The sequence below is a fragment of the Phalacrocorax aristotelis genome, chromosome 8, assembly GCF_949628215.1.
Source record: "Phalacrocorax aristotelis chromosome 8, bGulAri2.1, whole genome shotgun sequence".
In the NCBI taxonomy this organism is placed as follows: Eukaryota; Metazoa; Chordata; class Aves; order Suliformes; family Phalacrocoracidae; genus Phalacrocorax; species Phalacrocorax aristotelis.
Genome location: NC_134283.1, coordinates 45,105,265 through 45,126,185, shown reverse-complemented (window position 1 = coordinate 45,126,185; position 20,921 = coordinate 45,105,265). Strand labels below are relative to the sequence as shown.

The 20,921-nt window shown below is 59.8% G+C and overlaps 1 protein-coding gene across 5 annotated transcripts in view; it reads right to left on the bottom strand.

Moving 5' to 3' along the window:
* Positions 1-20,157, bottom strand: part of ARHGAP26 (Rho GTPase activating protein 26) — a 154,041-nt gene extending 133,884 nt beyond the window's left edge. For 4 of the 5 annotated variants that reach the window (XM_075103012.1, XM_075103014.1, XM_075103013.1 and 1 more), the window contains exon 1: positions 19,789-20,157. In XM_075103012.1, the coding sequence (XP_074959113.1) occupies positions 19,789-19,942 (154 nt within the window). In that variant the 5' untranslated portion in view covers positions 19,943-20,157. Of the gene's footprint in view, positions 1-2,251; positions 2,271-19,788 lie in introns of those variants that run through there. The other variant, XM_075103016.1, reaches the window with a different exon arrangement.
* Positions 20,158-20,921: the final 764 nt, after the last annotated feature.

The following is a 20,921-nucleotide window of genomic DNA, read 5'->3' as shown; positions in this document are numbered from 1 at the left end:
GCAGGGACAGGACAATTCCTTTGGGAAAGTCCACTTGACAGAAAACAAGCACATGCACTGCATGCCAGAGGCCCAGCTGCGTAGCTACAGCAACCAATCATCAAAATAAAATGCCCTTTTAAAAGTGATGCATTGGCTTGTTACTGCGATACAGGGTTAGCTGCTCAACCGTTTCGGGGCGCAGCCCAGCAGCGCTCCCCTCCCAAGCACTTTCCCTTCCTTGGAAGAGGGTTTGTGACCTGAACTGGGTGTAATGGGGGAGGAAACTGCAGAGGACGGGCACGAGTGACATGGAAGGAGACGTGAGCTCGCGGAGGGCAGAGGTACTGAGAGGAGCCTGTTCAGGCAAGGACGGAGTTGGAGCTGAACTCTGACCCTGCCTTTCCCAGCAGCAGGTCAGAGAGCAGCGATCACAGATGGAAGGAGGCAGGCGGCTCCCGCCGACCCTCGCTGCTCATCCCCAAAGCATCCGGCATCGCTCGTCCATCAGCACGGCAAAGCTTGAGCAGCACAGAGGGCACAGGCAGGGGATCTCCCTCCGCTGCGGCCTGAGCAGTGCCTGCACAAGAGCCCCTGAGCCATAGCTTTGCCATAGCTTTGCTTTTTTTGTGTAGAGTCCCCCAGGAAATGTTCAAGAGCCAATTTTGGCCGTGCCTCAAACACCACCACTCTGCCCCCACAGCAGGGGATGGAGCACCTCACCCAGCCCTGCCCTGCCAGCACCCAGGGTCCTGCCCTGGCACGTACCACGGAGGCAGCCGCTTGCAGAGTCAGAGCAGGGGCACGCAGCGTGCCACTGAATACCGCAGCACCCGGCCCTCGCACAGCGGAGACATGCTCAGCAGCCTCGCCATTCGCCCCCCAGCCTCGCCACGCGCCCCGCAGCCTCGCCACGCGCCCCGCAGGAAGAGCACAGAGCAGGGATGGCTCCCAACAGGGCAGCGGGCAGCCGCCTGCACCTGGAAGCAGCCCCGTTTCACCACTTTGCCCATCCCTCCCTCCCTGCCTTGCGCCCAGCTCAGGGGTCAGCCTGCTTCCTCCCTGGTACCCCGCATCTCTCCTCCTCCCTCTGCTGGCCGGGGAGCTGGGTAATTGCCGGCTGAGATCCCGTCCCAGCCTCACACCTCCAAACCCATCTGAAGCCAATGTTACTCCAGCCCGCAGCAGCCCTGTCACAAGGGAGCACCTCGCGCTCCAGCTGCCTGTGCTCCCGGATCACCCTGGTGTCCTTCCTCCTCCTCCTCCTCCTCCTCCTCCTCAGCTATTGAGAGTTAAATCTTCTTTCTGAGAAGTGGCTGCTGTTACCACAATGAGACTGAAGTGGTTGGTTTTTACGTAAAAAAACCCTTCCAAAGGAATTTGGAACTATTGAAAACGGCCATTTCTAGAAGGAAGATGGCGTGATTTCACAACCCTCCTCCAGGCGTACACAGCACCCCGGGTGCACCAGGGACGATCCCGTCCCAGCCAGGCCTGCAGAGAGGCAGCCCCCGCGCAGGGGTCTCACCCGGGGGGCACGCTGCTGTGAGACGGGACAGCCCTGTTCCCTGGGGCGCAGGTGTCAGATCTCACCCATCCCCAGTTCGGGTGACTCCGCATGCGGAGCTTTGGCCGCTTTGGGGAAGTCACTCGCACCACAGCTCTGCTGCGAGCTGCTCGCTCCCAGCCACCAGCTCCCAGCTGCTTCCCCAACTTTATTCCTCAGCTGGACATCTCACCTCTGCGCAACACCCCTATCTCTTTGAGTTTAAGACATTTCCAGGCTTTCCCAAAGGGACCACAGAGGCAAGGTGCACTGAAAGCCTGGGCAGACATACAGCAGGGAGCTTTTCCCTTCAATAAAAATTTATAAGGTGCCAGAAGAGATTACAACCCCTCCACTTGCATGCTTTTCCTAGCTGGGGTGGATGGCTGGGAAACGTGACCACAGGACACAAGGGGAACCATAACACATCAAAATGAGACATCAAGACGACAGGCATCCCCCCTCCTGCCCACCTGCTGCCCAGTCCCACTGCCTACTGGGGAGCACGGTCCCTCCGCCCGGCAGCGCGTGTGTCAGAGACCAGGTTGGCCAGGGAAAGTTATACTGCTGGCTCAGAAAGCGGGGGACTCTCCCCAAAGCTGACTTTGCAGCCAGCTTGCTATTTAAACTGAAAAAAAGCAAAAATAGCTCTGGCTCAGCTGTGGGGCACCTGGGACAGAGGCAGGAGCAGCAGGACGCTGAGGGTGGTTCAGGTTAAAAACAAACCTGCTGACGAGTCCAGCAGTGAAGGGTTAATGCTGCTGCAAAGGGGAAAGCAAAGGATGCTGATGAGGCCAGTTGTACAACTACGCAAGGCAAGTTCCAGGGCTCTCGGTGTCTGACAGAGGTTGTGCTCACACAGAGCGGTATTTCTACACTTCCTGCAAAGAAAATTGCTTAATAGCCTATATTTAATGCTCAACTGGACAACAGGAACCAAGACTCCTGCCCCTTCCTTCCCCCGCGGCAGGGAACGGCAAGCTCAGGCTGCGCGTCCACTGTGATCCCCCGGAGCAGGACAGGAGGGTCCCCGGCAGGGCAGGAGCCTGTCCATCCCTCCCCCGCCCCCCCCCCCGGGCACCCCTGCCTGGCTGCCAGCAGTGGCACTGCCTGTCCCCCGCCAACAGCGCCAGCAGCCCCCCGGCCCCCTCGCTGGGGACGTGACCACACTCCCACTGACAGCCACCAGGACAGAAGCCACCAGCTCCCCCCTCGTGGGAAGGAATCTTGACAAGTGCCTTAAAGGTTCTCAAAAAAAACCTGCGTCTACTTCATGGCCCATTTTCTGGCTATTTTTTAAGACAATGCCTCCAGCCCTCCTTACTGCATGGGTGCCCACGGGTGTGCAAAAGGGACTGAGGGTCTCGCAGATGCACGGCGGGGTGTGCAGACACGAGGCCTGGCCTTGCTCCCAGCGCTCTCACCGGGTGCTGACACACAGGCAAGCCTCTTTGGTCCTCCGCACGCCAGCTCCGCTTTTGGCACGACGGGAGAAAACGATGGGTCCTGCTTCCCGGGGACAACGGAGGTGAAGCCTTGGGGGTGTGCAAAATGCGTTGGGACCTGCACGCAGCAGGCACCACACCAGCACAAGGTCTGACCATCATCAGACATCATCTGCTGGGGTGCAGATGATGCTCTGCACACACATGCAAAGCCCCCGGCATTGCTGCTCGGTGACAGCCCCCCCGGTCAGAAACGCATTGGCATAAACAGTGCAAATCCCAGCGCGACAGTTCAAGCAAAGAGAGCGGCACAATGTCGCTGTTTGCCGGGATGTCAGGTTCCGCCACCCCAAAGCTCCTGCGTTTGCAGGCCAGCCGGTCACCCCATGCGCAGCCGCTGCTTCGGACAGTGCTGCCCCCCAGCACCCGCAGGCAGCCAGCCAGAAGGGGACGAGCGCGACGCACGGGTGCCGCAGGCTGACCCCGAGGCAAACCCGCCGTGCCGTGCGAGCTGCCGTGTGCGAGCCGTGAGCCCCGGCGCGCAAGCCGTGCTGCTGCCAGCCCCAGGGAGGGGATGGAGGGGAACCACAGGAGGACACGGAGCAGCAACGGGCAGCTCCATACCCTGTGCTCCCTGTGGGGCCACAGCAGGGTCTTGTGGGGTCTCACGGCGTGCAGCTGCAGCAGGGGCTGGTTCACCTCCACCACCACCACCTCAACGACCTGCCAGAAGCCTCCACCAGCGACGCCAGGGCAGGATGCAGCCAGGTGATCTGTCCTGTGAAACAGCCCAGACGCAGGAGCCCAGAGAAGGTAGATCTGGGGGGGCACCATCAGAGACCCCCCCACATCCAGCTACAGAGAAAGCAGGGCACAGCACAGCCCGCTCGGCCGCCCCGGCAGCATCTCCACAGCCCCACACTTCCCCAGGCCATGGCAGCCAGCACCGAGCAACCCCACAGTGGGCAGGGGCCAGCCAGGACGGGTAATCCAGTGAACAGCCACTCTAAGCAGTGGCCAAAACAGCCGGATTACGGCCCACCAAGGGTGCTTAGAAAGCAGCAATATGGTGTCTGACACCGCAGCAAGCACCCACCAGCAGTGACCGCCCGGCAAGCCAGGGCTTCGAGCACAACACCAGTGCAAAGCCACCGTGGGCTCATGCAAAGCCCTGCGGTGCTCAAAGGCTATCCACGGGTGGTGTTTGGGAAAGGCTGGAGCTGGGAAGGGACGACTGGGTCTGGCCTGCAGAGGCACACACGTGCCCTGCCACGCTGCTGAGGTCGGGGTGCTCTGACCGAACCACGGCCCCACGGTTTGCAGGGGAACCCAGCAAACAAGCACCTTGTGCCTGAAAACCAGCGTTCGCAGCCACCAGCATCAAAACTTATCCCGCAGAGAGGCCCAGCCCATACACGGCTGGGGTCGGCTTCGAGCACCAGGGCAGCGTCATTAAATGCTTAATTTGTTCCAAGAGGTTTAAATCCTCTCTCTTTGCGCTTCCCGGGGGAGGTCAGCAAAAGCCCTGCTCCTGCGAGACGCTGCAGTCCTCTGGACCCGGCGCAATCCCCAAGCCACTTTCATACATAATTAGCAACGATTTGTTTATTAAATAACTTCTCCACTGAGCAGTTAATCAGTGATTTAAGACAGGACTGCAGCTGCTGGCAGGTTCCCCCTCTGATTCATCGTTTGAGTAAATATATAAAACCAGACGAGCAGAGACTACCCCACCGCCGGCAGCAGCTTCTGCCGTCAGTTCACGCACAAAACCCCACGGAAAGGCTGCCCTGGCTCAGCATGTGCCGGATACAGAGGTTTGCGGGTGCCACACCAAGCCGGAGGTGACCCCAAGGACCGGCGCAACGGGCACAGTCCCTGCACTCACCCCATGCGGGACCCCCCGAGGCGAGGAGGGCACCGCTGCCGGGGCCCCGCAGCACCCCCAAACCCCATTTTGGTACCTTTACAGCATGCACAGCCTCCAGCCAAAACATAGTGCTGAGCCCTGTCTCACCGGCGCACGCAGGGAGGCCAAATCCGACCTCCTCAAATCCTGAAACTTCATTTTACTGTGGGAAGTTACAAGCCGTGCTTCAAGGGGAAATCCCAAAACTACTCAGACGCGCTAAAGCACAAGAAAAATTAAGCAATCTGTCCGAGATGGCCCCAAGATTGAATATCCAGGAGGTGCCACAGCTTCTGCTCAGCTGCGACCACGGGAGCACACTGCAGTGCTCCCCAGCCAAGGCATCACCGTATGCCTCGCTTCACACACTCAACGTGGCTTCGTACGGCAAAATGTTTGCCAGAGGGACAGAGAACCCATTGTAGGATGAATGGGACTATTGACTGGGCTCAAATAGCAGATCAGATTTGAGTAACACGCTGAAGACATGAATTACTTCCATGGTATTTTAAGAGATAAAAGTTCAGTGCTTCGTGAAAAACAAAGTTAGCCCTTGGAAGGACTGCCTGGTTGCACAGCTAAAATTATCCCCCGCTGCCCACCAGCCCAGCACCCTGGCCACGTCATCTTGCCACCCCCAAATCAATGACATTCAGAGTTATCCTGGGAGCCTTGCCAGGCCAGGACGTTTTTGCAAACTTCCTGATATTCCCCATGAAAGGCAGAGAAGATCTGAGGGAAATGAAGCCACAAGGACCGTCAGGTCTCCCAGAGAGACAGGTGGATTTCCTGATGGAGGTTTCGTGTCCCGAGGACACAAGGTGACCCTTACCCACCACAGCCAAGGTTGCGAAAGCGAAAGGGAGCAGCCCAGTTGTGGGAAACAGAAGCATTTCCTGGCAGGGGTGGACTTTGCCTGGGTATCACCAGGCAGGTCGTGCCAAGGAAGAAAACAGCAGCTTTAAAAAAAAAAAGAAACAAGAAAAAGAATAGAAAGCAAGAAGGAAGCCCCTACCTGGCTCGTGGGCTGGGGCCGTTGCTCACTTTGGAGGGGCAGGGGAGAGCAGCCCCTTTTCCAGCAGCGAGCCCTCGCAGAGACAGCAGGAGCCTGGCCTTGGCCCCTGCTCGCCAGCTGCAGCCCTGGGCTCCAGCTCACCGGAGCCCCAGCAGTGAAATACCAGAAAACTTTAAAATCAGTAAAAATAGCTTCAGGGAGCTAAGAGCTGCATGGGACTCTCAGAAACATCTGGCCACGGACGCATGAGGCATCACAGGCTCCCGCCTGCTCCTCCCATCACCTGTGCTAGAAATGGTCCAAGCGTGCAAGGTGTGTTTTGGTGACCTGTTCAAAGAAAGCCTGCGGCGGCGGCTGCAAGCCCGGCTGCTGGCACGGCCGCACGCCCACCGGCACTGCTCAGCCCGGCATCACACCCCGCCATTGGGCTCGGGGCTCCGGCAGCGCGGGAGGCGAGAAGCTGCTTCCTTTGACTCAGACTGCTCTGGCCGCTTTTCTATTTCCAGCGACCGCCTCCTGGTTTGAGGAAGCTGATGGTTAATCAGAGCCCTCACCCTTCTGCCCCCGCTTCTCTGACATGGATCCAGCCTTCATCTTTCTCTGCTTCTGGACATTTTAGCCTGGCACAGCCCGCTTTGCCGCAGATGCTTTGAGCCGAGGTCCCACTGCTGCTCTCCATCCTTCCTGTTCAGCTTGTCTTTGCTCTTGCCCATCACTTCCTATTGCGGCAAAACCCGAGCAGCAACTTTCATGACTCAGATCTTTACCACAGAGGTTGAGACGCTTCGGAAATCCATTGCATTCAAATGGCTCTGCCCGTTCCCCCCTCCCCGTGCCGCTGGCGGGAGAGTAACTGGCCAAGGCAGCAGGGATGGGTCGACAAAGGGGTCCTCACTGCTCCCGAGGGTCGCACCCAAAGGGACCCTCGCTTCAGTGCCCAGCATGTGAAACACCAAACAGCGATGGGCTCAATGACCTCTCCATCCCTCTGCGAAAGGAAGATGCGGGGAGGCTCCTGACTGTCCTACCCTGTGTGGAAACTCTGGACTATTTTCTCTGCTTGCCCAAGGAGGATTTTTCAGTAGTAACGGCTTGAAAGCAGAGCGCTCAGTTTAGCGCCCAGCATGGTTCAGCCCTGCCCCAGTTCTGCATTAACCGGGTTATTTGTGGAGAGGAAGGAGACCCGTAACAAGCTGCAGCAGCTCTCAGTTCAGAGACGCGGGCAGAGAGCAGACAGGTGATGCCATGTAGGGACAAAAGAAAGTGATAGAAAATAAAATTACTTGAGAAATCCAGGAGCAGGCTGCGAGTGCAACCTGCACATGCCGGCAGAGCACCACGAGCTGTCTCTATCTGTGGTCAGGACAAGGAAGGAGAACATAAAACCCATGAATGATGCCAGTGACCCCCGGAAAGGCTTCCCATTTCTGGAGATGCTGAGAAGACAGATGTCTGCAGCTGTAGGAAGGCACATCCTAAAGCGGGTCCCTCGCTCCCAGCAAGGAGCACTGGGGCTCAGAAGAATGCAGGCGAGCTGCCAGTGACCAGAGACCCCCTGGCAGCAACTGGGAACCACCACGAAACCCCCGGGACGGTCTTTGAAGATATGGGGCACGAAGCCGGGTACTGACACCCTGGCAGGCAGCTTCCAGGCCGACCATCACCGCGTCGGGAACCAGCACGGCCGCCCTCCCACCCATCAGCGCCGCACAGAGGCCCCCACACCCATCCCAGCGGGGCTTCCTGGTGCTTTGCATGAATGTGGCAACGTCCCAGTCCTCCCACAGCCCAGAGCATCGCTGCCCATGGCCCGTTCACACCCAGGGAAGGGGCAGCAGCTTGCAGTGGGGCACAAGCGTGGTCCATGTGTGCGGGGAAGGTCAGCATCCTCGCGATGCCACCCCCACGCTCCTGCCCTGGCCCTGAACAGCCAGAGCGTTCCACACACTTAGCAGCAAAACAAAACAAGATTTCTCCGCTTCCCCACCCAACTACCACGTCTGGCACTTTTCCCTGTGTTTATTTTTGTTCACATCCTGGTGTTGTTTTATGGCAGAACCCCCCAGCCCGTCCCAACCTCCAGCCGCGGCAGCAAGCGAGGGCTGAGCCGGCGGAAAGTTTGCCAGCAGGCGGGCTGTGGAGGGCGGCCGGGCGCCCGAGCAAGGGGAGGCAGCTCAGGTGGGAGCAGACAAGGTCTCTGAATAAAACCAAACGTGAATATCCAACGCTCACACACAGAGGAGGGATGCGAAGAAACAGCAAAGGCGGGTGACAGCTTAAGTGTCTGGAAAACTTCAGGGACATGGTAATGAGAGGGAAAACTACTGCCTTGGCTGGCATTTCCAAAGGCAGCCGACTGTACAAGTGGAAAATGTGAGGAAGCAGTAGGAAAAATCCCTGTATCCCGGCCGGGGCGAGGCATTCGGGAACGGCGCTGCCGCAAGGAGAGCAGGATGGCACACCTGCGGAGAGCGGCCGCCCCACTGCTCCGTGCTTGCTTAGCTGTACGCCTGAAACCACGAAAGACATTTCTAATGGCTTCCAGGCAACAAGGATTCCAAATATTGCATTTCCCCACTATCTGCAAGCTGCCCCGCTCTCCGGCTGGCACCAGGCTGCTCGTGCAAACACATCCAGCCTTACACCTACGAGGAAACTGCCTCTGATGGCACGATGGAAATGCCACGTTTTACTCACAGCCCCCCATGCCCCCCCCAGCTCCCTCACCAGGGGAGCATGGGTGAGCCCATGATAGCGTAACGTGCTCCCCTGCTAATTATAATTTCTCCTCCGAGCCTTTTCCGTTTCTCTCCTCTCCGAACCCTGGAACAACCCACAGAAAGGTGGCAAATTACTTTACCCTCATTTCCACAATAATTCATCGACTGGAGCCTGGAATCACATTTCATTAGAATAAAATGCCCTGCTCGAGACAGCTAATCGATTTAGAGGACGCTAATCCAGAAGAAATTTGCTCCTGACCGAGGCAAGGCCCATTAGCGGAGCAGAAGGCCGGGTGGGGGTCTCGCTGGGCGGGGGGGTGCGCTGGCAGAGCCCCCGGCCAGACACAGCATGCCGGGCCGGAGCAGATTGCCTCCGGCACCAGCCACGCATTTGGATTAGCTTGTTATTAAATCTAATTAGTTAATAGCCAGCCCGCAGGGAGCCGGCTTGATTTCTCAAGGGGCAGGCACCGAAGCGCCGGGGTCCCGTGGGGGACGATGGGTCTATGGACCCCCGCACCCCGGGTGGGGGGGAGGGGACCTGCGCCCCATCCCCACAGGCGGCTCAGGCAGGACAGGAGCCCCCTCCGGCACATGGCACACGCTCCCCACGGCACGGGGCAACGACTTGCCTGTCCTCCCCTTGGCATCCATCCCTGCATGAGGGGCCACATCCTGAGGGGCCACATCCCAGGGGGCTGAGTCCCAGCGGCGGCTCTCGCCAGCGGCCGGCGTGCCCACAGCCCGGGCAGGGAAGTGGGGTCAGCTCCCAGACCCTCGAAAAGTGGTTTTGCAGCAGCCTGCTTCCTTTTCCTCCCAAGGAGGCTGCGGAAATCCTTTTGTCTCCCATGCTCCTCCACCTCAGCTGTAAGAACAGGAAAAATCCCACCGTGCTCGCAGGAACATTACTGGCAAGTGAGTCAATTTTTCCTGCTTCAGCAGGGGGAAAAAAAATGAATTTAAAATCTCCAGCAGGGCCTGGGGAGGCACGCAGGGTGAGAAACGGGGTGCACGGCCCAGAGAGCATCGCTGCCTTTAACCTGGGCTTTCTCCCAGCCTTCGTGGCCACCAACACTGAAAGAGCTGGGAATACAGTACCGGGAAATGCTTCCCGGCTCCCTGCAGACCACCCTCGCTCGAACGCTCCCGGGGGCTCCTGCCCCGGCGCAGAGCCCCGCTCCCCACAGCGGCACCCATCTCCCCAGCTGGGAGGAGCGGAGCCCCAGCCACCCGGGGGATCCTACTGCTCCTCCAGGGACAGAGCAAGGGCCAGGCCTTCCCCCCAAAACCTGCAAGAGAAAGGCAGAGCTGCCGCTGATCCCGGCCGCGTGGAGGAAAGCAGGGGAGGGCCACCCAACCGCTCTGCTCTGCAATGGGGGTTTTTTTTGTAAAACATTGCTAAGCAACCAGCACTCGGTGAGGACATGGTTCTGGACAGACGCTGTTTCAGCTAGAAAAGGGAAAAAAAAAAAGCAAAGGGACGCTCTACTGGGTAGCATTATTAAAAAGGCGCACGCCAGCTTATTTTACAGGTCACTCGGCCCTTTACACTTCCCTCATTGAGATACTGATGCAGGATTAGAAGCCACTGAAAAGAAAAAAGCACGTGGGTGCGCACCCAGGCACAGGCACGCACACCGCATGCAGCGCACCCAGCGCGCCGGGGTAATGGCAGCCGAACGCAGGTTGCAATAACGTCCTCGAGCACATCGCCGCACGTGATGCGACCCTCGCGAAGGCAGCGCCGCGGGTACCGGGCTGCGGGACGGGCAGCACGGCACGGCACCCCTACCCACCAGCGAGCTGGGCAAACCCTGGGGAAAAAGGAAGTTCTTATTTTATGAGCTATTTACAGCCCGGCTGTAGATAAACAGTCTGTATCTTTTTAAAATAGATTCTTTTACGCTGCAGCCCAGAACAAAGGGAGCATTTTTGTCTTTTGGGAATAAAAAAAAAAAGAGTTGCCTAGCTGGGCAGAAAGCACGCGTGCCGGCGGCCGCTGGAGCAGGCACTGCGCCGTGGCGATGCCCGCTGGCTGCCCCCGGCAATGGGGTGCTGTGGGGAGCAGCACCCCACCCCGGCTGTGGGTCTAAACCACAGGGAAAGGCGAGGAAGCAGCACCTGGGCCCTTCACAGGCCCCTCGCACCCGTGCTGTTGCAGGCAGCCCCGGCCCCCGCACGGCTGCGCCCGCCGCTACACGTGCGGGAGCCAGATGGTCCGGAGGCTGGTGTACTTCCCACAAACTCCAGCTAGAAAATGGCTTGGCATCACCGCAGAGACGTCCCCTGCCCTGTCTGCACCGCAGTCCCTGCTCCGCAGAGCATCCCACAGCCACCGTCCCTCCCCAGCGTGCATCCAGCATCCCAAACACACCATGACCCCCCCCAGGTTCCCATCGGCAGGCGGGAGCAGAGGCAGAGAAGCACAATTCCCAGTTCCTGCAAGCCACACTTGAGACCATCCTTGCCATTAAGCGCCGGGGTGATGCCCTAAGGAGCACGCCTCGTCGGGAGCGTGCAGCCCACAGGCCCAGGGCCACCAGGTGCTTGCATGGAGCGATGAAGAGGAGCAGGTGGAAGCGCCTTCGCAGGGCAGGAAAGGACCACGCCAGGAAAACAGCCTCAGCTCTGCCGGCCACGGTGACAGCCGCTCGCGTGCCCGGGGGAGGAGGGAGGGATGATTCACACCGAGCAGCTGAGAAGCGAACAAGCTGTGCGGGTTTCGGTACGAGCTCCCCCTCGCTTTGCCTCCCCTCCCCGCCCACCGCGGTCATGCTACAGCTACTCATCATGCTGCATCCAAACCCGGTTCCTTCGGGTACGCTTCAAAGCAACAGATCAAAAAACAAAACCCAAGCGCTGGAACGGATACCTGGCAAAGCCCATCCTCCAGCTGCCCCACTGCTGGACGGTGCAGAAGGGCTGCCCAAAATGCCCCGAACCAGAACCACCATGGCGCAGGCAGGGTTTGCTTTGCCATGCTACCATTGCTGCCCCTCGCAAAGGGCAGGGGGTTCTGATTCCCCTTTGCTCGGGTGGAGGGATGCAAACCCCCAGAGCATCCCTGCCCTGTTTTGTGCATGGCCGCAGCTGCTGCTGCTCTGGCCATGGCATTGCTCCCTGGGTTTCAGGGAGAAGCACATGATTATTTCGGGGTGCCTGGAGGGAGGGGGTGAGAACAGAAGGGTTGGTGGACCCCCACTGCCAGCCAGGGAGGGGGCTGGCAGCACCGTGAGGGCCGACGCCACTCACCCCATCCTGTCCCAGCTGCAGGCTCCTGGGATCAGCCAGGGAAGCGCCATGTGTGCCAGCCTGCAGAAAGCACGGGGACACACGGCAGAGCCCCAGCACAGCCAGCTCCCACCCTCCCTGCAGCAACCATGGGAACCGCATTTCCTCGCATGGATTTTCAACGTCATTGTGAGTTGCCATCCCCAAAGGAAAAAGAAAATAAAGAGTAAATCAAAGCATCCCACCACCCCCAGCCTGTGTGCCAGGGCACGCAGGTAACGCCACGCACACTTCATGCACCACTCGGTGCAGCGGGATTGCAGGAGCAAATAGACACAAGATGCGACTGTGCTGGTACATCTCCAGCCTTGGAAAAATAGTCTCTTGACCCAAACCAGGCAAATCTGCTCCGTGCTGTAAGTATGAGCAGGACTCAGGAGGTGTGCGGCTCCTGGCGTGGGAGGAGCATTGGGACCATCCCACCCAACCCCTAAGAAAGGTCCCCTCCAGACCAGCCTCCACATCCTTCTCTCCAGGTCCATCCACCTCCTCCTCAGATATCTCTCCCAGGCCACAAGTATGCATCTTAGGCTACACCAGCTTCAGCAACAGTCAGTCCCAGCCCCTGCCTTGCAAAGCTGCTGTTTACTCCCCAGTCCATCCACCGCCAAGCCAAAAAGGTTGAGTTTAACCTGACATCAGACACCCAGTCGGTGCTGGTGCCACAGCTGGGCAACAGCACGCACAGGGCCAGCAGCTTCTCCGGACACTGTCACCACACCAGTGTGCTGGGACATGCACCCAGAGGTGCTGTGTGGCACGCTCCCTATTAAAAAGGCCTACGAGCCCTATTAACAAACCTTCTGCCAGCAGAATTTAAAAGACGGAATCACGAATGCTCACTCTCCTGCACGCCCAAGCCCTTCTGCTCACCAGCTTCTCTCGCCGGCGCTGCCAAGAGGCCGATCCGGCTGCAGCCCAGTGCAGCGGCTCATGGCACCAGCTCTGCAGCCAGCAGGGGACTCAAGGAGCCCACCCCACTCAGGAGCTTGGCTCTCACCATCGGTCCCCCGAAACACCAGCACCGAGGGGTCACAGTTGCGCACAGGGGGACCCACAGGCAGCCCCAGGGGACCCTGAGGGGACTGGGCAAACGATGCCCAGGGATGTTGTCACAAACCTGCTGCACAGGTCACGACCACGTGCAACACACGTGGGTGAACCCCTGCAACACCCCGGGCAGGGCGAAAGGCTGTCGCATCCGAGTTTTCCTCCTTACAATGAGGCTGAGCCAGACAGGGTAAGCGTGCAGTCCCCCGAGCCAACACGGACGCACAACGATCTCTCCACGACTCACAGCGAGACCCACCACCAGAAACAAAGAGCATCTCCCAAGCAGGAACACGTTCCTGTTGCTAATTTCCACCAGAGAGGAAGAGGAGGAGCTTTCAAGTTGTGCTGAAAATAAAGCAGAGTATTATTATTTGTATTAATCCTCGTTTGAATAAAATACCAGACAAGCTATTTAATATGTGACTGCACAAGCCACACAGGTCATGCAAAGGAGGAAGAAGTCCTCCTTGCCTTCGGCCCTGCTGGCACAGGGGCAGGACTGTCTGGCTGAGCTGTAACCACGTGCTTCTGCTGTAGCACAAAGTATTCCCCACACCAAACATTTCCTACCACCCTCCAAAAGCAACGGTGGGGGCATGGGGAGAATACACCCTGACACGGGGCAGCCACGGTACACCTTTGCTGGGTGAACAAAGCAGGAAAAAAAAAAAAATCAGAAGCAACACATCTTAGCAACCAAACCCCAAACCCACGTCCTTTCCCCCTAGATTGGCCCTGCGGTTTGCTCGCCCAGCCCTGGTGGAGAGCCCACGGTGGCTGCGCTGGGGGCCTGGCTGGGCTGTGCCACCGCTGGGCTCGGTGCTGGCAGAGACCCCCATACACCCCACCCCCCCCCGAGAGCGGGGTGAGCCCCTTGGGCAAAGCCAGCTCCCACCACCCAGGAAGGGATCAGGGTTTCTGCCCACACGGCCGCGGTGCTGCCACCGAGCCCCAGGAAATCCTCCTCGCCGCGAGGCAGCAATTTCCCCAGCCCTCGGAAGACGCGAAACGAGCTGTGCAGCGAGCGCGGCGTGACTCACCTCGGCAGCCCTCGCACCCCACCGCTGCTGTAGGCGGCCAGCACCGAGCGCTCGATGGCGGCAGCCAAACACCATTTCTGACGGCACAACCACAGCAGAACCGAATGCAAGCGGCCACAGCAACACATCGGAACGGGGCGGGGGGGTGGGGGGGTGCTTTTATTTTGCACCCTCCAGAAAGTAAAACGTTTCTTTTCTTCCAGACCCAGGTCTGCAAGTGTACAGCTGTCTCCTAGCCAGGAGACTGTCTCTAACCATTAATGTCTGCACCTGCAAAAATAAGGGCCATTCCTGGAAAGGCCAGCCCTATACCTCTATATGTCAATCCCTCCTCTCCTCTGGGCACAGGTGACGGGAAGGTTTGGGCTGTTAACGGCTTTCTTCAGGGACCAGAAGGGCAAAAGGATGAAAACAACCCAAGAAGGGCTTCAGGTTTCTCCTCCCCAGCGCTGGCAGGTGCCTGCAGCACTGGGGTCCAAGGGCCCATCACCCCAGACAGCACCGGGCTACGAAGCAGGCCAAGACACAGCTCCTCCTGCCACACACCCGAGGGCTTTCACCCTGGAGAGGCCAACAAGGACATTTCAAGTGCACAGCACCGTGTTATCTATCCACTCACTGAGCTGGGCAGCTCTACCCACCCGAGCTGGGGTCTCCCCCAGACTCACTCTGGTCAGGGTACCCCTCCCGGGGGACCGAGCACGCTGAGCCAGGAGTGGGTGCGGAGTGGGCAGGGAAAGGCAGCAAGGGTAGCAAAGTTGGCTGGGACAGAAGGCACCTGAAGGTATCGGCCAGAGTCTGAAACGTTTCCTTATCCCAGGCTAAGCCTTGTTTGTATCAAAAGCGAATTAACTGCTCAGGTTGAACACTGGGAAAAAGTTTCAGTTTCGCTTCCAGACGAGCTGCAGAGTCAGTGCCAGGGCTGGGTACGGCACTGCCCCACCAAACCATGGGCACAGACATTTCATAAAGGCTCTGGTGCAGCAAGAGCCTGCTGAGACGTGGAACCGAATCCACGTGCAAGCACATCCAAAGGCGCACGGTCCGTTGGCAGAGCCTGGCATGCCGCCGACACCGCCAGGAACCACACAACCACCCCACTTTGCTTTTGAAGCTGCACAGCTGCCACGAAAAGCAGGACATGCCCCAAGAAAAACCCCACAGCAAAAGCCCTCCTGGCATCACCTGTGGTGGCAGCACAGGCCACCTCCGTGACCCCAGTGCTACGCCGGGAAACACGGATCACCCCACTGGGCAGCTTGTTAAAATCATGTGCTCCATGCACGGACCAAAGGGTGACCGCATGTCCTCCGACAGCCTCACGTGGAGCGTGCCTGCACGTACCAGGCTGTGAGGCTGGAAACCCCAGCCGGGGAGCAGGGGGCAAGCCCCAGCCGCTCACCGCAGCCGGCACAGGGCATGCCGGTGGAGGGCAGAGCCGATGCAAGACCCACAGGCCGGTGCCACAGCATCTGCCCCAGGAAGCCAGCAGGGCCTGACGAGCTCCTCACTGCCACAGGGCCCAGGTCCACACCAGCATCACCCTTTCCCCGCATCCCCCTTTGGTCCTGCCCCTCCTTGCTGCCCAGCCACAGCTCTGCGGTGACCCAGCTGAGAAACAGCCAAGGGAAAACAACCCAAAACCCCAAACCAGCCCAACTTTGCCTTTCGGAAATACGGGCAACTCCGCCCTTCCCGCGGGAGCCCCGGGCACAGCACGGCCCTGCCAGGGCATGGCACAGCCCAGCTGGGGTCTGGCCCTCGCGGGGAGGGGGTTTACAGAGCCCCCACCGGCCCCACCGCACAAATTGCAGCCTGCAACAGGCGAGTGCAGCAGCGGCCGGGGCGTGGACGAGTTCAGTGGCTTCAAATTAGTGCTTGGGAGTTGGAAGAAGCAAAACAGAACAGCAGAAACGTGGCAGGGCACCGGGCTGCAGCCCCAGCACCCAAAGAGATGACAGCCCACAGCACTCCGCAGCCCCATCACCACGGGGACACAGCGCCTGTCAGCACAGGGAGAGCTGGGGGCTGCAAGGAGGAGGAGGAGGGTGTGATGGCTGCCTGCCACCTGCACCCCCACACCCTCCAACATTATGTGCGCTGCTCATTTTCTGAGGCTAGCTGCAAAGCATCTTTGCATCACCATCTGGGCAACTGGGCTTGATAATCCCCTCAAGCGAAGCCGAGGGGCTGGAAGCGATGCCGGCACCACGGGCAGCCGCCGTACCGGGACCAGCCGCCGCCTGGGACGCAGCTCCCTGCCTGCCTCGTTTCGCAGGCGCAGGGCACACACAAAGGGGCAAAAAGCTTCCGTAACCCTCGTACTGACGGACACCGCAGCTCCTTTGCTGGAGAACAAGTTTCACGGCATCCAGGCTTGGAGTTCATTATTTATGTCTCACTTGAGGTCTTTGCATTTGCAAAACTTTCTGAATAATTTATGTACGATGTATAAAGGAGGAAGAGGGACATGTCTTCCTGAAAATCAGGTCACTCCTAATACCAGTCAAGCAGCAAAGACAGACAATAGAAATAGGGACAGATACTCACTGGGGGGAACACACAACAGTATTTGTACACACATATATACACACACTCCAGAGATGCCCTCGGCATCAGAGGATATTTAGCAAGACCAGCCCTTCAGCAAGTGAGGATTATTTTCAACCCCTGAATTTTTTTTTCTTAAATGAAGGAGAAAGCGCTGTGAATCAGTACCACTTCTCTCCATACCTTCACAGAGGGCAAAAGCAGGGTAGCTGCAGAACAGCTCCTCCACCAAATCATGAGAGAGACTTTCTCATGAGCCTTTACACCATCCTCACCGTCCCTGCACACCAGTCCTGCTGCACTGGTGTCGGGCCAAGCAGGGAACAGGAGAGCACTTCTGCCCAGAGCTGGGGAGGGGTCGTCCTCCCTCCTGCATCTTCCTCCCCGCCGCGTAACCACACCGCAGCCCCGTCCAAGCCGTCCCTCCGCCTTGCTCCTCGCGGATACAGAAAGAGTTACGCTCCCCTGACGCCTGTCTTAAAACAAAGAGGATGTGAAACATTCAGCAGAAAACACAAGAGGAAGGAAAATGAGAGAGGATATTGCCAAGACTTCAAGTAACTTTGGTTGCAGGCTGCCTCACTGTGCCAAGAGCCAAGACGCGCTCTGAGCCCCTCGCTCTGGAGGCAGCGTGCCCTGAGCCGGGGGTTTGCTGCTCCCTGGACCTGCCCAGCCCCGCGTCCATGTGCCCTCCACAACGGCCAAGGAACACATGTGGAAGCAATCCCAACAGCGAGACAAGGCCACTGTGCCCAGACATGGGGAGACAAACCGCTTGGAGACGCTGGAGAAAAATAAAATCTGGGTAAGAGAAGTGATCACCTCATCATCGCCAGAAATGGTCTCCAGGTACCACCTGCACCGGCTCTGGCTTGTGGCGGTGCCGTCCCAAACATGTGCGGTAGTGAAGCAGGAACAACACCCGGCAAAAGGCAGCGCAGCAGCTCTCCACCCCCGGAGCATCTCCATCCATGCTCAGGCGGACACCCAGAGGGCCTGTAATGGCCCACATGACACGGCCAGACCTCAGACCCGCCACACACCAAGGGTAACGCCTGTGGAACGAGCTGGGCCAGATCCTGTCCCGCACCAGGTCTCTGCTAGAGGAGTCAGAAGCATCACAGCTCACCAGCAGCTGCACGGCCGGTGAAGTCACTCTAACAGCAGGAGAAGGGGCCATGCACAGGAGAAGGATGCACAGAGCAGCTGAGAATCACAGCCAGGGAGGGGACACTCATCCCCAGCCCCCCCGGCAGTGCCCTGCCCCACACACCCCCAAAGAGCCCTGCAGACCACCTCTGCCGGGAGCGTGCCGCCCCACCTGCAGCCGCATGTGCATGGGCCGTGGCCGCAAGGCCAGGCAGCGCCAGTGCTTGGGCATTAATTAACACTCCAGCAAAATCATCATTATTCATGCCCCTACTGACCGCAGCCTGGGCATCCATGCAAGACACCCCCATCCCTGCACAGGAATTAAGGTCTAATCCAGGACTGCATTCAACAGAGGCTACAAAACATTTCAGCCATAAAAACATCCTTATCTCCGGAGGCTGGCGAGCGTTCTTCCTGCTCCAGCACGGGTGCCGTGCAGCATGGCCACGGTCAGCGGGAAAGTCACCTGCCAGCAGCCACGAGCACGCAGCAGTTCAGCACACCCAAAAATCCCTGCCGTGCAGCGTGACCAGGGTTGAGGGCACAGCTGGCCCCCTCAGCCAGCACCTGCCGAGCAACCTGCTAAAACCTAACGCTGACTAAGCCCAGAGACAAACACCCTCGGGACCCACCAGTTAATTCCTAAAATTTATTTTCAGTGAAGAACGAGGCTGTAGGATTTGTTCTGCGATAAAAATGAAAGCTCCAGGCAAGGCCAGGCACAAGCTGCCTTCAGCTCGACAGGCAAACACACCGCAGCAAAGACAGCTCAGACCTGCAGAACCATAAATGCAATGAGAGCTGTCAGGTTTGGGGATTTTTTTAACCCAAAACGCCAAGAACTGGCACATCAGGGGTCCCTGTAATCTAAACATTAGCGGCTGCTGCACGGGGAAATGCACCCGCGGGGCTGGCTGTGAGATCTGAAGGGCAGGGAGCAGGAATGAGTCCCGTGGCGGCAGCTCAGCCCTCCCAGGATGGGATGGGGCGGTGGGCTCAGCTGGAGCATCACCTGCCTGCACGCCCCGAGGGCGACACCGCTGCTCCTCAGCTCCCAAAATAACCCCACCGCATGCCCGAGGCCAGGCTGGTGCATCACAGGTGAGGCCACGGTGGGCTCCACGGCACCGGCGTGCATGGACGTGTCCCTCTCCTGTCCCATCACCCCACAGCACTGAACCGGAGCAGGGCAGGGCGAGCTCGGCAAGGTGACAACCATGCTGCCAGTGCGTTTGGTACAGGAAACCCGCTGGCCGGAGAAGAGATCCGTGATTTTGGCCAAAGAAACTTAAGAAAAGAACAAACCCCAAATAACCCCATGGGGGGAACAGCAGGAACAGAGCCGTCGCTTGTGGAGTGGCCCAGCCCACCCAACCGTGGCAGTGGGCAACCAAGCAGAGGTGCCCCCAGCCATGGGGACGAGAGCCAGCCCAGCCTGGGCATAAGGGGGTCCAGGACACTTGCTGGCTGTGGGCAAGGGTCTCCCCAGCCCTGGGGCAGCGTCCCCTCCCGCAGAGCCCCCACAAGCCGTCGGTTTGCAGCTTTGCCCCCCAGCCTGCAGCTCTCCCACACAACAGCCGTCCCCACTTCCCCGTCCGCGCTGGGGACGGAGGCGGCGGCACCGACAGGGCGCCCGCACAGAGCCCGGGAAGGGGGCACCGGGTATCCCCCACCCTGAACGGAGAGGGGATCCCCAAAGGACCCAACCCCTGAGGGGCACAGACTGGGACCGGAGGACTAGGACCATGCACGCCCAGATGGACCATGGCCAGGCGCATCCTGGTAGACCAGGACTGGGACCGGGACCAGAACCGGGACCAGAACCGGGACCAGGCAGGCCTGACAGACCATGGGCAGGTGCGTTCTGACGGAGCAGGGATGACCTGGTGGACCAGGACTGGGACCGGGACCGGGCAGACCACAAAGGGCCGCGGACACACGGGTGGGAGCAGGTGGCCCACGACAGACCAGGACCCGGAGACCACGGAGCAGGAGGGGCACGGAGAGGCCCGGCGGGCGGACCGGGGCCGGGCCGGGCCGGGGGGCCGGCGGAGGGCGCGGGGCCGCCCCTGGCCCCTCACTTACTCTTGAGGGCGGCGACGAGCGACTTCCCGTCCTTGATGAGCTCCTTGATGAACTTGTTGGTCTTCTCCAGCTCGGCCTCGTGGGAGCGGAGCCGCTCCCGGAACTGGGGGCTGTCCAGGCAGCACTCGCTGAACTCCAGCGCCGGCAGCCCCATGCTGCCCGCAGGCACCCGCCGGCCGCCGCGGAGGAATAAGAAATATTAAAGAAAAAATGTTTAAAAAATCAGCAATGCAACGCTGTTCCAAGCCGACCGCCGCGCCGTGCCGTGCCCGCCGAGCGGAGCGATGAGGCGCGGCGGGCGGGGGCGGAGCTGCCGCCGCTCTGGGGCCGCCGCCCGGGCAGGGCCCGCGCGCTGCCCGCCCGCCCGCGCCGCCGCCGCCGCCGCTCGCCCCGCCCCCGCCGCCATCTCCGGCCAATGGGCGGCCGCCTCTCCCCGCCCTCTTCCCCCCCGAGGTCGCGCCTACTCCGCCCGTTGAGCCAATCACACGCGGCGTCCGCAGGGGGCGGGGAGGGGTGGGCGGGGCTCGGCGGCCCCGCACGGGGATCGCGCCCGGGCCGGGCCCGGTGCGGCCTGCGAGAGCGGCCGGCCCCGGCGGCCCCGCAACCCGTGCACCGCACCGAGCAGACAGGAGGGGTTCCCCGAGGGCCTTACCCTGCCGTGCCCCGCGTCTCGCCCCGCTCCCCGCCGAGGGCTGCGTGGAAACCCGCATCCCGGCCTGCGGGAAAGCCACATCCACCAGCCGGTGCGTGCCCAGGTGGTTGGGCCTCCCCCGGCGGCGGTTTTGCACGTATTTCCCTCCCGTTAAACATCTCCGTTGGAGATTATTCCCCCGGGTTTAACAGCGTGAGTTGAGAAAATAAACCCTTAATCTCGTGCAAGGCTGGTTACGGAGGGGCACCGGCCCAGCACCACGGGGGGGACTGCAGGTCCCTGTCCCCACCGCATCCCTACCAGCCCATCACCTCCAGCCCAGCAAGGGAGACGGGGATCGGCAGGACAGCACTGCACAGCCACACGGAAACCCAGCCGCTTCTCCCGGCAGCCCGTTTCCTTCAGGAACACGCCAGGAATTTGGCCCAAGCACAGCAACTGCCTCATCGCCTCCTTCCCTCGGCTGGGAACTTCCAGGAGC